General features: G+C 48.5%; 1 protein-coding gene across 6 annotated transcripts in view; it reads left to right on the forward strand.

The window, feature by feature from the left end:
- Window positions 1–12,317, forward strand: part of rubcnl (rubicon like autophagy enhancer) — a 143,442-nt gene that overhangs the window by 93,384 nt on the left and 37,741 nt on the right. For all 6 annotated transcript variants that reach the window (XM_038802655.1, XM_038802659.1, XM_038802656.1 and 3 more), the window contains 2 exons: window positions 4,334–4,431; window positions 9,095–9,290. In XM_038802655.1, coding sequence (XP_038658583.1) covers window positions 4,334–4,431; window positions 9,095–9,290 — 294 coding nt within the window. The remainder of the gene's footprint in view (window positions 1–4,333; window positions 4,432–9,094; window positions 9,291–12,317) is intronic.

Below are 12,317 nucleotides of genomic sequence, written 5' to 3' on the forward strand. Positions count from 1 at the left end.
TGAAAGCTATCTCTATAAATGAGTCCCTAAAGTACTCTATCCTCTCCTCACCTACCATTCCTGAAACCTCGCATCCAGCCTCGCCAGCACAAGTCTTATGATTTCCACACATCAGCGTCCACAACAACATGGCCTCCAACCCAAAATGCTGCCTAAACTGGCTCCATGGCCATGACGCTGAAACCACCACTGGGCTCGGAGCTCAGGTTACCTGACTGTCCGAACGGAGGGGACGCCAACAACTGTGCCCTTAAACACATCACCTGACACGATGCCACCTCCATCTGCCGCCACGCGATCCCTCCTCCATCACCATTGCGATATTCGTTATCCAATAATAATAAATCAAATTTGGCAATACATCCTACCTCTTAAATCTGCCTTCATTCCCTCCAGCTGTGCCAAGTTCAATTTGTGTAGCTGGGCCAGCTCCGCGCTACCTATTCCTAGCTACCAAAAACTCGCCCCCACCACCTGGAATGGCACCTCCCCTCTCTCTCTCTAGCATTGATTGATTGGGTTCACCTTGCTCTTTCCCATGTTCAATTTGTACCCTGAAAACCGTCCAAATTACAAGTTCTCCATGATCCTTTCAAAGCTATCCACTGGGTCCAAAATGTATAGCAACAGATCGTCCGCATACTCTGAAACTCTACCCAGAACCACCTCCCATCCTGCTCAATCCCTTTCCAACCCCTTGACACCCTAAGTGCCACAATTGCCAAGGCAAAAAGCCACGGGGAGAGCGGGCAGCACTGTCTCGTGCCCCGATGTAGCACGAAGTACCGCAAACTTGTCCTAGTCGGAATGATCACTATAACACCCTATACAGCAGCTGAACCCAAGCCACAAACCTCTGGCTCAACCCAACACCTCCAACAAATATGTCCACTCCACCCAATCAAATCCATTCCCCGCATCAATTGCCACTACTACTACCCCCCTGTGCCTCCAAGAGCAACATAATAACATTAAGCAGCCTGCGCACATTCACCGACAACTGCCTCCCCTTCACAAATCCGGTCTGGTCCTCCCATATCATGCCCGGCACACAGTCCTCAATCTGTGATGCCACACCTTCGCCAACGACCCGCATCGATATTAAGCAGCGATATCGGGTAGTATGACCCACACTGCTCCGGATCCTTATTCTTCAAAATTAGGGAGATAAATGCCTGCAACAACGTGGGGGGAGCTTCCCCCCCCCCCCCCCCCCCCCTCCCCTCACTACCCCTCGCCTCATTGTGTGTCCTCACTAGCAGCCTCCCCGGCTCTGCACCAAACGTCTTATAAAACTCTACTGGGAACCCATCTAGCCCTGGGCCTTCCCCCTGCCTGGATCGCACCAATGCCATCCACCACATCCCTCAGCCCGATCAGGGCCCCCAGTCCCTGCACCCTCTCCTCCTCTACCCTGGGGAACACCAGTCTCCTCCCCTCCTCCCCAGGCAGGGGCTCCGACTCGTACAGCCTCCTGTAGAAGGTATCAAATACCCCATTCACCACCTCCTCCTTCACCCTACCAATCTCCCTCGCCACTAACTGTTTCCTGAATTGGTAGGCCAGCATCCTACTTGGCATTTTCCATTACTCCAACACTGCCCCTCTGGCCCACCGTAGCTGCCTTACAGCCCTCCCCGTGGGCATTAACCCGCTCCATCTGGAGCGCTTGCCTTTCCTTTCACAACCCCACCGAGGACCTCCACTCCACCCTCAGAATCTCCTCTACCACCCTCCACCTCGCCTCTCTTTCCACCCTCTCCCTCTGAGCCCGGATGAAAATTAATTCACTCCTAACTACTGCCTTGAGTGCCTCCCACAGCTTGGCAGCCGTGACCTTTGCCCCATGTCATTCAACTCTACATTCCCCAAATGGCAGCCCTCACCCTCTCTCAGCCCCACCTCCTAACCTCCACTGCAGCCGTTGGGCCTCCTCCTGAACCACCTGCAAACTCACCCAGTGCGGTGCGTGGTCGGAAACCATAATCACGGAGTTCTGAGTTGTCTACCCCTTCCAGCAGTGCCTTATTCGTGACAAAGAAACCGATCTGGGAGTGCACGTGATAAGTAAGAGAACCCCATTCACATTTGACCTCCCAAACTGTTACATGTCCACCTAATACGATCCATGAAACCCTCCACTCCCTAGCCACCACTGACACCCTTGCCGACTTGCGCTCAACTGGTCCAACCTCTGATGTAGGACCGTACTGAAATTGTGCTGCCACCCGCCCCCTCTATGATCAGCCTATTCGTGTCCATGTTCGGAATCCTCCCCAACATCAGCCTCATAAAGTCCATGTTTTAATTCGGGGCATAAACATTCACAAGGACTACCAGCATCTCTTCCAATTTCCCACGGACCATCACAATCTTACCACCCCATTTCCAGGCACCCAGATTCAGGCGACCCTCTAGGCCTGCTCCCAGATGTCTGCCGCTATCTCGCCCTTCCTTCCTTCCTTCCTAAATGTGCCATAAACGCCAGCAACCATCCCCATTTCTCCCCCCTTCCCTACACCTTCCTGACAAACCCCCACCCCCATTTCACTCCCGTTAACTAGCCTGCCCAGCTAGCATTGTGGTCCCTGCCTGAGGCCTCTGACTTCCCCTCATCCTCGCAGTCACCCCTCTTTTTGCTTTCTCCTCCCTTTCTCCCCCCCCCCCCCCAATTACCACAAACAAATAAAAAGCTACACTCCACATCACTGCTCCCCCATTCCACCCACCCACCCAATATGCCGCACAATTTACGCACCACTCCTCTCCAACAATGTTCTCACACTCCTCCCAGTCCATGATGTCTCCTAAAACCATCGCTTCCTCCAAGTGAAAATAAAATTTCCGCTTTTGATGCATCACCCACAAGCGGGCAGGGCACAACGCCACGAACATCACCCCATTCTTGTTGAGGGTGGCCTTTATCCAATTATACCCGGCACTCTGCTTGGCCAGCTCCACACCCAGTTAAATCTGCGTCTCACTCCCCTCCCAGGTGCACTTCTTGGTATTCCTCACCCACCTCTTGCCACCATCGCCCTTGACAGCTCCCCCTCCTGCGGTCGTCTCTTCAGCATCTTGTCCGTCTGATCCATCTCGAGATGACCGGTATAAGGCCCCTCCCCCTACCCCTAGGGCTTCATGCTCAGCACAAATGTGGCGACCTTTGCACCTTCGATGCCTTTGGACATCGCCAAGATCCTCAGATTCTGCATCTCTGCAGAAGTTCTCTTCCTCCAACTTCTTCTTTCTCAGCCTTCTTGTGGCTGCCCATCACCATCCCATCTCCTCCTCCCCCTCCAGTGAGGTCAGCCGATCCTCGTGCTCCACCACCAACCGCTCCATCTTCTGGATCGGCAGGGCCTGAACCTCCTTCCTCTGCTCGACCGTTGCCCTAAGCGGCTTCACCACCTTGGCCAAATCCTCTAAGGCCTCTTTCCTCTGCTGCTGGAATTTGCTGTTAATTCACCAGCTGCTCCATTGACCACTGGAAGGACAGCGCTGTCCTCTGCTATCTTCACCACAAACTTTTTTGCTCCAACTGTTCTTTCGTCCTTGTGGCACTCATTGTCCGCTAAGCCAGAAACCAGCCCCAGCAGAGAAGTATTACATTCCCTGGACACTCGTGCACCTTTTGCCCTTAAAACGCCACACCATTCGGGTAGGGAAGGACCGAACAAATTGAGCGGGAGCCATCAAATGTGCAACCACTCACTCCATGGCTGCCACTGGAGGTCCAATTACTCATTTATACCAGGGATGCAGCAAGTGGGTGGCCTTGGTTATTTTTAAAGCCATCACTCATAATAAAATCAGGAAATGTTGGGAAAAACAGGTCTGGCAGCATCTGTGGAGAAAGAAACACTGACATTTTCAAGTCCTTATGACTTATTCAGAGCTGAAGTGTAGTTAGAGCCATCACCCAAGTCGACAGATAGCTGAAGACGAGCTCCCTTTTTGGGAGGGAGCTGTAGTCCGGATTGGAAAGATAGTGCTGACACCGACCACTGCACCAGGTTTCAAATTTCCACTATTGTTTGTGATGCAGGGAGGTAAATAGTGGTCCTTCTCTCTTTCTCATCAGCATTTGGACATAACTGGCAGTTTATGCATGGCAGGGGAGCTGGTTAATTTACTAACTGCAAGCACCACGCCCCATAAACTGAATTATTTTGGGATTTTGTCTAAAATTGTGAATTTGCAGAAATAGTAGTTGTAGTTGTATGATGCATTTTTTTGTGTAATTCGGGCGAACTATTTGATTAATTTGCCTTCAATTTCTCCCATTTTCCCATTTTGCAGTTTAACGTAAGGTGTCATTGTCTTTCCACAGATAAAGCACAATATTGCCCGAGAAACGGGCCAAAAACTATTGTGTATACAAGTTACCTCTCCAATCCTAGTTTCACTGCAAGCCGGGCTCAGGAAAGGGTAAGATATATTACACACAACCTTGCTTCAAACTTAGTTCCAATTCCACATAGTTCCACTTTCACATGGTTCATCCTACCTTTTTTTTGTTTTTAACCAGCCCCTTCTGTCTTTCAACCTTTTTTGGTGCAAATAAGTTGGTTTAATTAATTTGGGATTTCTATGTCAATGATTGCCACTTAAGGATTGTTGATGAAAGGAATACAAGTGATGTACTGATATAAATGTTACGAGTTCATAAGTGATTGGTTTGTTAAAATCGTAGATGTTGTATTTCATTGTGATCTGTACTGGGGCTTCCTCATTTTTTTAAAAACTGCATGCGTGCTGTTGAGGAATGTGTGATCTACTATTTCAAGAGGACACAGCATCTTAGTGGGTGAAGGGAGTTCATTAGCGAAGTATAGGTTGGTGGGGGGGCAAATAGCAGCAGGAGTGTACACCAGCGGGGAGTAACTGGGCAACCTGGGATAGTAATTACATTTTTTTGAGGGGGGAGGGGGTGCAAGGTGGTGGAAAATGGCTCTTTTTGGTTTCGCAAAAAATTCAATATAAATACAAACCAGTGAGTTTAAATTTGCTAAGGCACCAATTGGACTAGTGTTGGAATATTGCATACAGTTTTAATGGCACACCATTGTTGAAAGATTATTATGAAAACAAGACCGTGAATCAATGACAGACTAGTTGGGAAAGGCCCAAAATAATGAGGGGTAAACAGTTCCTGCAGATTGCAGGGTAGAACATAGAACATAGAACAGTACAGCACAGAACAGGCCCTTCGGCCCTCGATGTTGTGCTGAGCAATGATCACCCTACTCAAACTCACGTATCCACCCTATACCCGTAACCCAAGAACCCCCCCTTAACCTTACTTTTATTAGGACACTACGGGCAATTTAGCATGGCCAATCCACCTAACCCGCACATCTTTGGACTGTGGGAGGAAACCGGAGCACCCGGAGGAAACCCACGCAGACACGGGGAGGACGTGCAGACTCCGCACAGACAGTGACCCAGCCGGGAACTGAACCTGGGACCCTGGAGCTGTGAAGCATTGATGCTAACCACTATGCTACCGTGCTACCCACAAAGTAGCTAATGTAACTCCACTATTTAAAAAAAAAAGGGAATTAATGACCAGTAAACCTACTGTCGGGAGTGGGGAAAATGCTAGAGTCCATTATAAAAGATTAAGAACTGAGCACTCGGGAAACAGTGGCAGGATCAGGCAGATTCAGCATGGAATTATGAAAGGAAAATTATGTTTGACAAATCTACTGGAATTCTTTAGGGGATTGTAGTAACCTGCACAGGACTCATCCAGCTGGGGATGATTGTTCCCCATGCTCAATTGGATTGAGTTAACCCAGCACTAGCATAAAAGGCAGGCAGCTGTAGAGCCAGTTAAAAAGGAATGAGGACCTATTAAAAGGGAACTGGGCCCTGTGAATGTATGATGCTGTCGCTGAAATAAAGGACTTTTAAGAAGCTCGTTGGACTCCCCTGGCTGTATCACAAGGATATAACTAGTTGTTGATGAGGGAGAGTCAGTAGATGTGGTTTATTTGGACAGACAAAGGGGATGTAGACATGCTTCAGTGTGATTTGGACAAGCTGAGTATGAATGGCGAAATGCGGATAAATGTGAAGTTATCCATTTGGTAGAAAAAACAGGAAGGCAGATTATTATCTGAAAGGCTATAGATTGAGAGTGGGAATTGTGCAATAAGACCTGGGTGTCCTTATGGTTTCCTCTGTCCTTGGATGAATTCTGAATTCTCGCTTAGTGTACCCGAACAGGTGCCAGAGTGTGATGACTCGGGGTTTTTCACAGTAACTTCATTGCAGTGTGAATGTAAGCCTAATTGTGACACTAAAGATTATTATACTGAAGGTAAGCATGCAGGTCCAGCAAGTTGTAAAGAAGGCAAATGGTATGTTGCCTTCATAGTGAGAGGATTTGGTACAGGAGCAAGGATGTCTTGCTGCAATTATATAGGGCCTTACTGAAACACCTAGAATATTTTGTGCTGTTTTGGTCTCATCTGCGGAAGGATGTCCTTGCTATGGATGGAGTGCAATGAAGGTTTACCAGACTGATTCTTGGGATGGCAAGACTGATGTATGAGGAGAGATTGAGGCGGTTAGGATTGTATTCTCTGGAGTTCAGAAGAATGAGGGGGTGATCTCCGAGAAACCTAATAAAATTCTAGTAGGGCTCGACAGAATATTCCAAATGACAGACAAGTCCAGGACCAGAGGTCACAGTCTGAGTATATGGGATGAACCATTTGGGACTGAGATGAAGCGAAATTTCTTCACCCAGAGAATGGTGAGCCTGCCTACAAAGTATTTGGCCAAAACATTGTATGCTTTCAAGGAGTTGGGGGAATGCAAAAGTGAGATCAGGCTGAGTTGCATGATAGTCATGATCATGAATAGTGGAGCAGGCTTGAAGGGCCAAATGACCCACATGCTCCTATTTTCCATGTTATGGAACAACTACCTAAAGCTACAGGCAGGATAGTGGTTGGCACTGCTGCCTCACAGCGCAAGGGACCCTGGTTTGCTTCCGGCCTTGGATGACTGTGTGGAGTTCTCCCCATGTCTGTGTGGGTTTCCTCTGGGTGTTCTGGTTTCCTTCCACAGTCCATGTGCAGGTTAGGTGGACTGCCATGATCAATGTGCAGGGACATGGTGGGGGCCTGGGCCTAGGTAGCTGGCTCTCTGAAGGGTTGGTTCACACTCTGGAATCGAGTTGGGGATAAGGTGGGAAAGTGGAGTTGAGGACTACATTAGGTCAGCCATGATCTCATTGAATAGCGGAACTGACTTGATGTGCCGAAGGTGTCTTGTGGTAAGACCATAAGACACTAGCAGAATTAGGCCACTCGGCCCATCGAGTCTGCTCCATCATTCAATCATGGCTGATATTAGTCTTGTCCCCATTCTCCTGCCTTCTCCCCATAATCCCTGATTCCCTTGGTAATCTGAAAATAAAATGAGGAATTGTCTTAAGTTTACAATGATCGGCAAGGACTGAATGGGCTGGAGATTTCTTCCCATAAGAAAGGCGAAGTGACCTGATTTTAAAATTATGGAGTTTGTGGTGGATGTAGTGAGGTAATGTTTCTACTTGTGATAAAAGCCAAGGAGGACATGAACATGAGTTCAAGAGAAATTTAATTTAACTAGCGCAAATGTGGGACTCCATTCCACGTGGAATAGTTATGGCAACTAGTAGAGCTATATTTAAGGGGAAACATGAAGAAAGAATATTGATTGGGTGGGATGCAGGAAGAGGCTTGTGTAGAGCATTAACACCTAGAATGGGTCTGTTTAACCATGTGGCCTGTTTCCGTATGAATAAATATTTTGAAAAGGAAATATCACCGGGCACGAGGAAAGTGAAATGGCAGGAGAGAAGGTGGCTTCAGTTGAAAGGAACAGGGAAGAAAAGTTTCAAATTCGCAGATGATAGATTTCCCCAGTTCCATTATATACCTGTCACTTGCTCCGATATCATTTTGTGGTTGGGTTGCATCACATCCGAGATGCTGTAAATGGCAATCGTGCAGTCCTTTTTTGGGGGAGACCATGACAATCCAGTCTGAGATTCATGGCCTTGGTAGTCCCCCAGGATTCCTGTCCAAACAGGCAACAGTGGGAATGTCTGAGATATCTGACAGTTTGACCAGGGTTCTGTCAGGACTGGGCAGAAGTCAGAGTGGTCCTACATGTGCTCAGGACCAGACTTCGAGCTTGCTATTTTGAAATGATGTTGATTGAAGTTCTGGGTACGATAGTGAAACACGACTTAAAGATTAAATATTTGTTTAATGGAAAAAGCACCAGCCACTATATTTCTTCTGAACACATTAATCAGATTGATTCTAGAAGTGTTGCCACACTTCTGAATTTAATTTGGACACTTTCTATAATTTAGCATCTTGTACGTGACGGGTGTTAGGATCTCGAACAAGAACCCAACTATTAATTTGTAAAACTGTTCTGCACCACTACACTGACCCATAGGTGTATATTTACGTGAAAACAAACTTTAAATCACAGAATTAACAAAAGCAACAAAGAAATAGCTTTACAGTTACAACAATTATTAAATAAAAGAAGAAACCTGCCACTGTATTCCAATTTGAACAAACCAATATATATTAAATACCACTCGTTCTGTAAACAAATAAATAGTTCTTCTATTACCAGAATGCTTCACCTGCAAATTAACGATTACCTCACTTTTTTATGATTCCATAATCCCCTTTCTAGCAGTCATACTGTATGCATCTTATCTCCCTCCCAAAATTCATCATCATGAACTTTCCACTTGACTGACTTAAAATGTTACAATAGAGTTTTGTTTTTGCAGAGTGAAATGAAATGAAAATTGCTTATTGTCACGAGTAGGCTTCAAATGAAGTTACTGTGAAAAGCCCCAAGCCCCTAGTCGCCACATTCCGGCGCCTGTTCGGGGAGGCTGTTACGGGAATCGAACCATGCTGCTGGCCTGCTTGGTCTGCTTTCAAAGCCAGCGATTTAGCCCTGTGCTAAACAGCCCCGTGGGGATCAGAGTTTAGGATGAGGGGGATTCTTGTTTCAGACTCTGCCTCGAATTTAGTAAAGTAGTCATTGCTTCTATTTACAGGAGAACACACACCTTATTGTTGCCGATATGGTAATCGCTGCACTAGAAAATGTGAAATGCAATATGTATGAACAAGCAGAGCTGCTGGAAGATAGTAGTCTGACAACTATCCAGACCCCAGCAGATGACATGAGCACTTTTATTAAGAAGGAGGCACATTCTGACTCCGTGAACTCTGTGGACAGTGGTTATGAATGTAAGTGTCGGGCTGCCTATACACTGCTTTGCTGCTTGAATTTGAAACATTGGCTCTTTGGCTCAATTGTACCTTTAATGCAACCTGTAGAAACAATGACAGTTTAATTTAATGCACACCGTGAATAAACTGAATTCCACTTGGTTTTGCAGCACATTGACAGCAAAATTAATTTACTTTGGAAACTCCTAGGGTTTACAAATTACCAACTTCTCCAAATAGATTGGAGACCTCCTGTGTAGAGCGACATTAATATTTGAGGATCAGTTATCAGGCAGCTTTTTTTAAATGGAAGGTAATAACTACTACATTTATTCAATCAGTTTTTACTGGACAATCTAGGCACTAAAATGCTTCCAGTTCTTAAGTTAGAACATCATAGGATCTAATCTAGTGACCATGTGCTTTGCAACAAAAGTCTGTGTCTCAACCAGCTTATTATTGACTCAACGGGTTTGTTCTGAGCCCCCAAAACTTTAAATTTAGTAGCTTTTTATGGAAAACTCCTGTCAGAAGCCTGAAGTTTTCCATGGCATGGGGATTGCCTCAGTCCATTTGAGTTGTCACTCTGAATGCTTTCCACTTTTTAAGGTTTATGGGCATGATTTAACCAAAATGATTTGTAAGTGAGGTCGAGAGTGGGAACTGCTGGAAGCTCCCGACCTCAACCCAGCGAGGTCTTTACTGCAATAAATTTGAATTAGCCCACTCGAGGCCCCACGGGCGTCATGCTGCAAATGATGGTGCCGCTGGCTAGTTCACTGGGACAGCCATGCCCACTCGGCTCGCTGCCCGCTCATGCCGCTGAGAAGAACAGCTGCACTATTTGGTGATGCTAACTTGGGCAGATTACTGGACTCCGTAGAGGCCAGGCAGCCACAGGGTTGCCAGTGTCCATCAGCTCGGAATGTTGCCAGGAGCACTGGCACCCAGTGCTGCAAGAAATCAATGATCACCACCAGGGGACATGGGTGAGTTGACATCAGACCCCCTAATCCTGGCTGACAATTCCTCCCCTCTGTCCCTGTAGGAGAAGTTGGTCCACAACAAGCAGGGAAGTCCAGATGGGCGGCAGGGTCCTTGCCCCATGTAAGGAACAGGCCCTCAAGGTCATGGGGGTGGCCATGGGCGAGGACAGATCAGTAACCACCCCCCCCCCCCACCCAATGAGAACACCTCTAGAGGTGAGCTCCAAGGAGACCATCTCAAAGCGACACAGCTAACGTCCCCACACTCCACCAGCACAGAGACCTGCACCTCGGTGGACAATGGTAATGGTCAGGCTTCTGGGGCACGTTTGGGTGAGCACTATTTAGTTGCTGATGCACATCAGGTGGAGGGAGAACTCCCACAGGAGACAGCAGTTAGAGGTCTGCTGGGTCCCAGCCACATGCTGAGCCTCTGGAGCTGATGCAAATGCTTGGGTGCGCCGTGAGATTCCGAGGGGATGTCGGCGACGCTCCAGCAGGTGCATTGCCGATTGGTGGAGTCCAAGAGGCTACTGGTGCAGGAGATGGCACCAGGGTCAAGTGGCTGCTGGTGCACGACATCTGCAGCATGAGTGGAGGTGTCCAAGGTGTGGCTCAGTCAGTGACTTCTATGGCTGAGCGCCTCAACAGTTTATCCAGGTCGCTAAGGGGGTGTCTCCCATTCTCGGATGGACGTAGCCAAGGTGCTGCAGAGCATGTACCAGTCACTGAGGAGCGTCGTCACTGTACTGTTGACATTTGGGGGCTGCCAGGGCTAGCAGAGCCATGTGATACACGGCAGCGGGGGCTCAATCCAGCTCCCCCTCCATCCCGAGGTGAACCCGAGGGCCCTATGGTGCTGACCAGGAGGAGGGGCACCGTACGGTGACGATGGCCATCTGCTTCCCTGCGACGTAGTCCACTGACAGTGATATGTCTTGGAGCCAGCACCTAGACCAGGGTGGCATGGTGAGACATGTGACACCGTCAAGTGTGCTGGGGCTCTCTGGCTGCAGGCTGCCTCCACCTCTGATGTACTTCCTGGGAGGTGGGGGGGGGGGGCACAGTGGTAGAGCATGGAAGGCTAAGTAGATCGGAGGGGTTGGGAAAGGGATAAGGGGGTAGAGTGTGTGGGATGGGTTGGTGGTGGGGAGGAGGGCAGCATCATCAGGTGATTGGGGCAGTTGGGGATGCATTCGTTCATCTCCACCAATATTATGCCTCTGGAACTTCAGCAATTTAGGCCGAGCACCAATCCCATGCCCATATTCCTGGACACTGAGGCCCTGGATGCCTCTTCTCTCTTTTGCCCACGCACCTGGCTCATCGGACCCCAGACACCCGCATGTAATATTACCTGGGCCAGATGCTGGTCCCCCTCCCCGGTGTGCACACCCACCGTCTGGTTGTGGGAATGTCCCCAGAGCTGGAGACCAACCCCTGGGTGCCTGCATGTTGGTTGCTGCAGCTGTGGTGTTGTCTCCTGCAGTGTCCAGGCACCACTATCTGATTGGGATGCTGGGCAATAATCCCCACATGGTACATTGCATGTCTACCCATGGGGTTCCACTTGGATGTGAGGTGTTCACTTAACTAGCCGATTCTCTATCAGCAATATCATTCAGCTGCGTGGCCAGAGGCCTCCGTGGTCAGTGAGAGTTATGGGTGGTCGTGGGGCAGGGACTGAGTTTGGCATAGCAGGCCCATGGGCTCTCATGGGTGGCTGGCCCTCCTAGGGGCACCCTCACTGCTCCGAGCACCAGGGCAGCAACCCTAGTGCTCCTGAGCTCATTGCCAGGTTATGAAAATGGTTACTTGCCACCTCTGGTCCCTACAAAAGCCCTTCCGCCAGCTTCACGTTTTCAAAAAGGAGTATTATTCGGCACCTGCATGACCGCTTACTGGGGAGGCTGTTAGATCATTGAGGTCACTCCCATTAATTGTATACAGATTGGGGTTAAGTGGCGATTCTTGGCCTGATTTCGTGAACTGGAGCAGGCCGGTTGGATTGCAAACAGATCGGCACCCGGAGCAGTTCACTATTTTTGTCCTCTCCCAT

Source organism: Scyliorhinus canicula, chromosome 7, assembly GCF_902713615.1.
Source record: "Scyliorhinus canicula chromosome 7, sScyCan1.1, whole genome shotgun sequence".
NCBI lineage: Eukaryota > Metazoa > Chordata > Chondrichthyes > Carcharhiniformes > Scyliorhinidae > Scyliorhinus > Scyliorhinus canicula.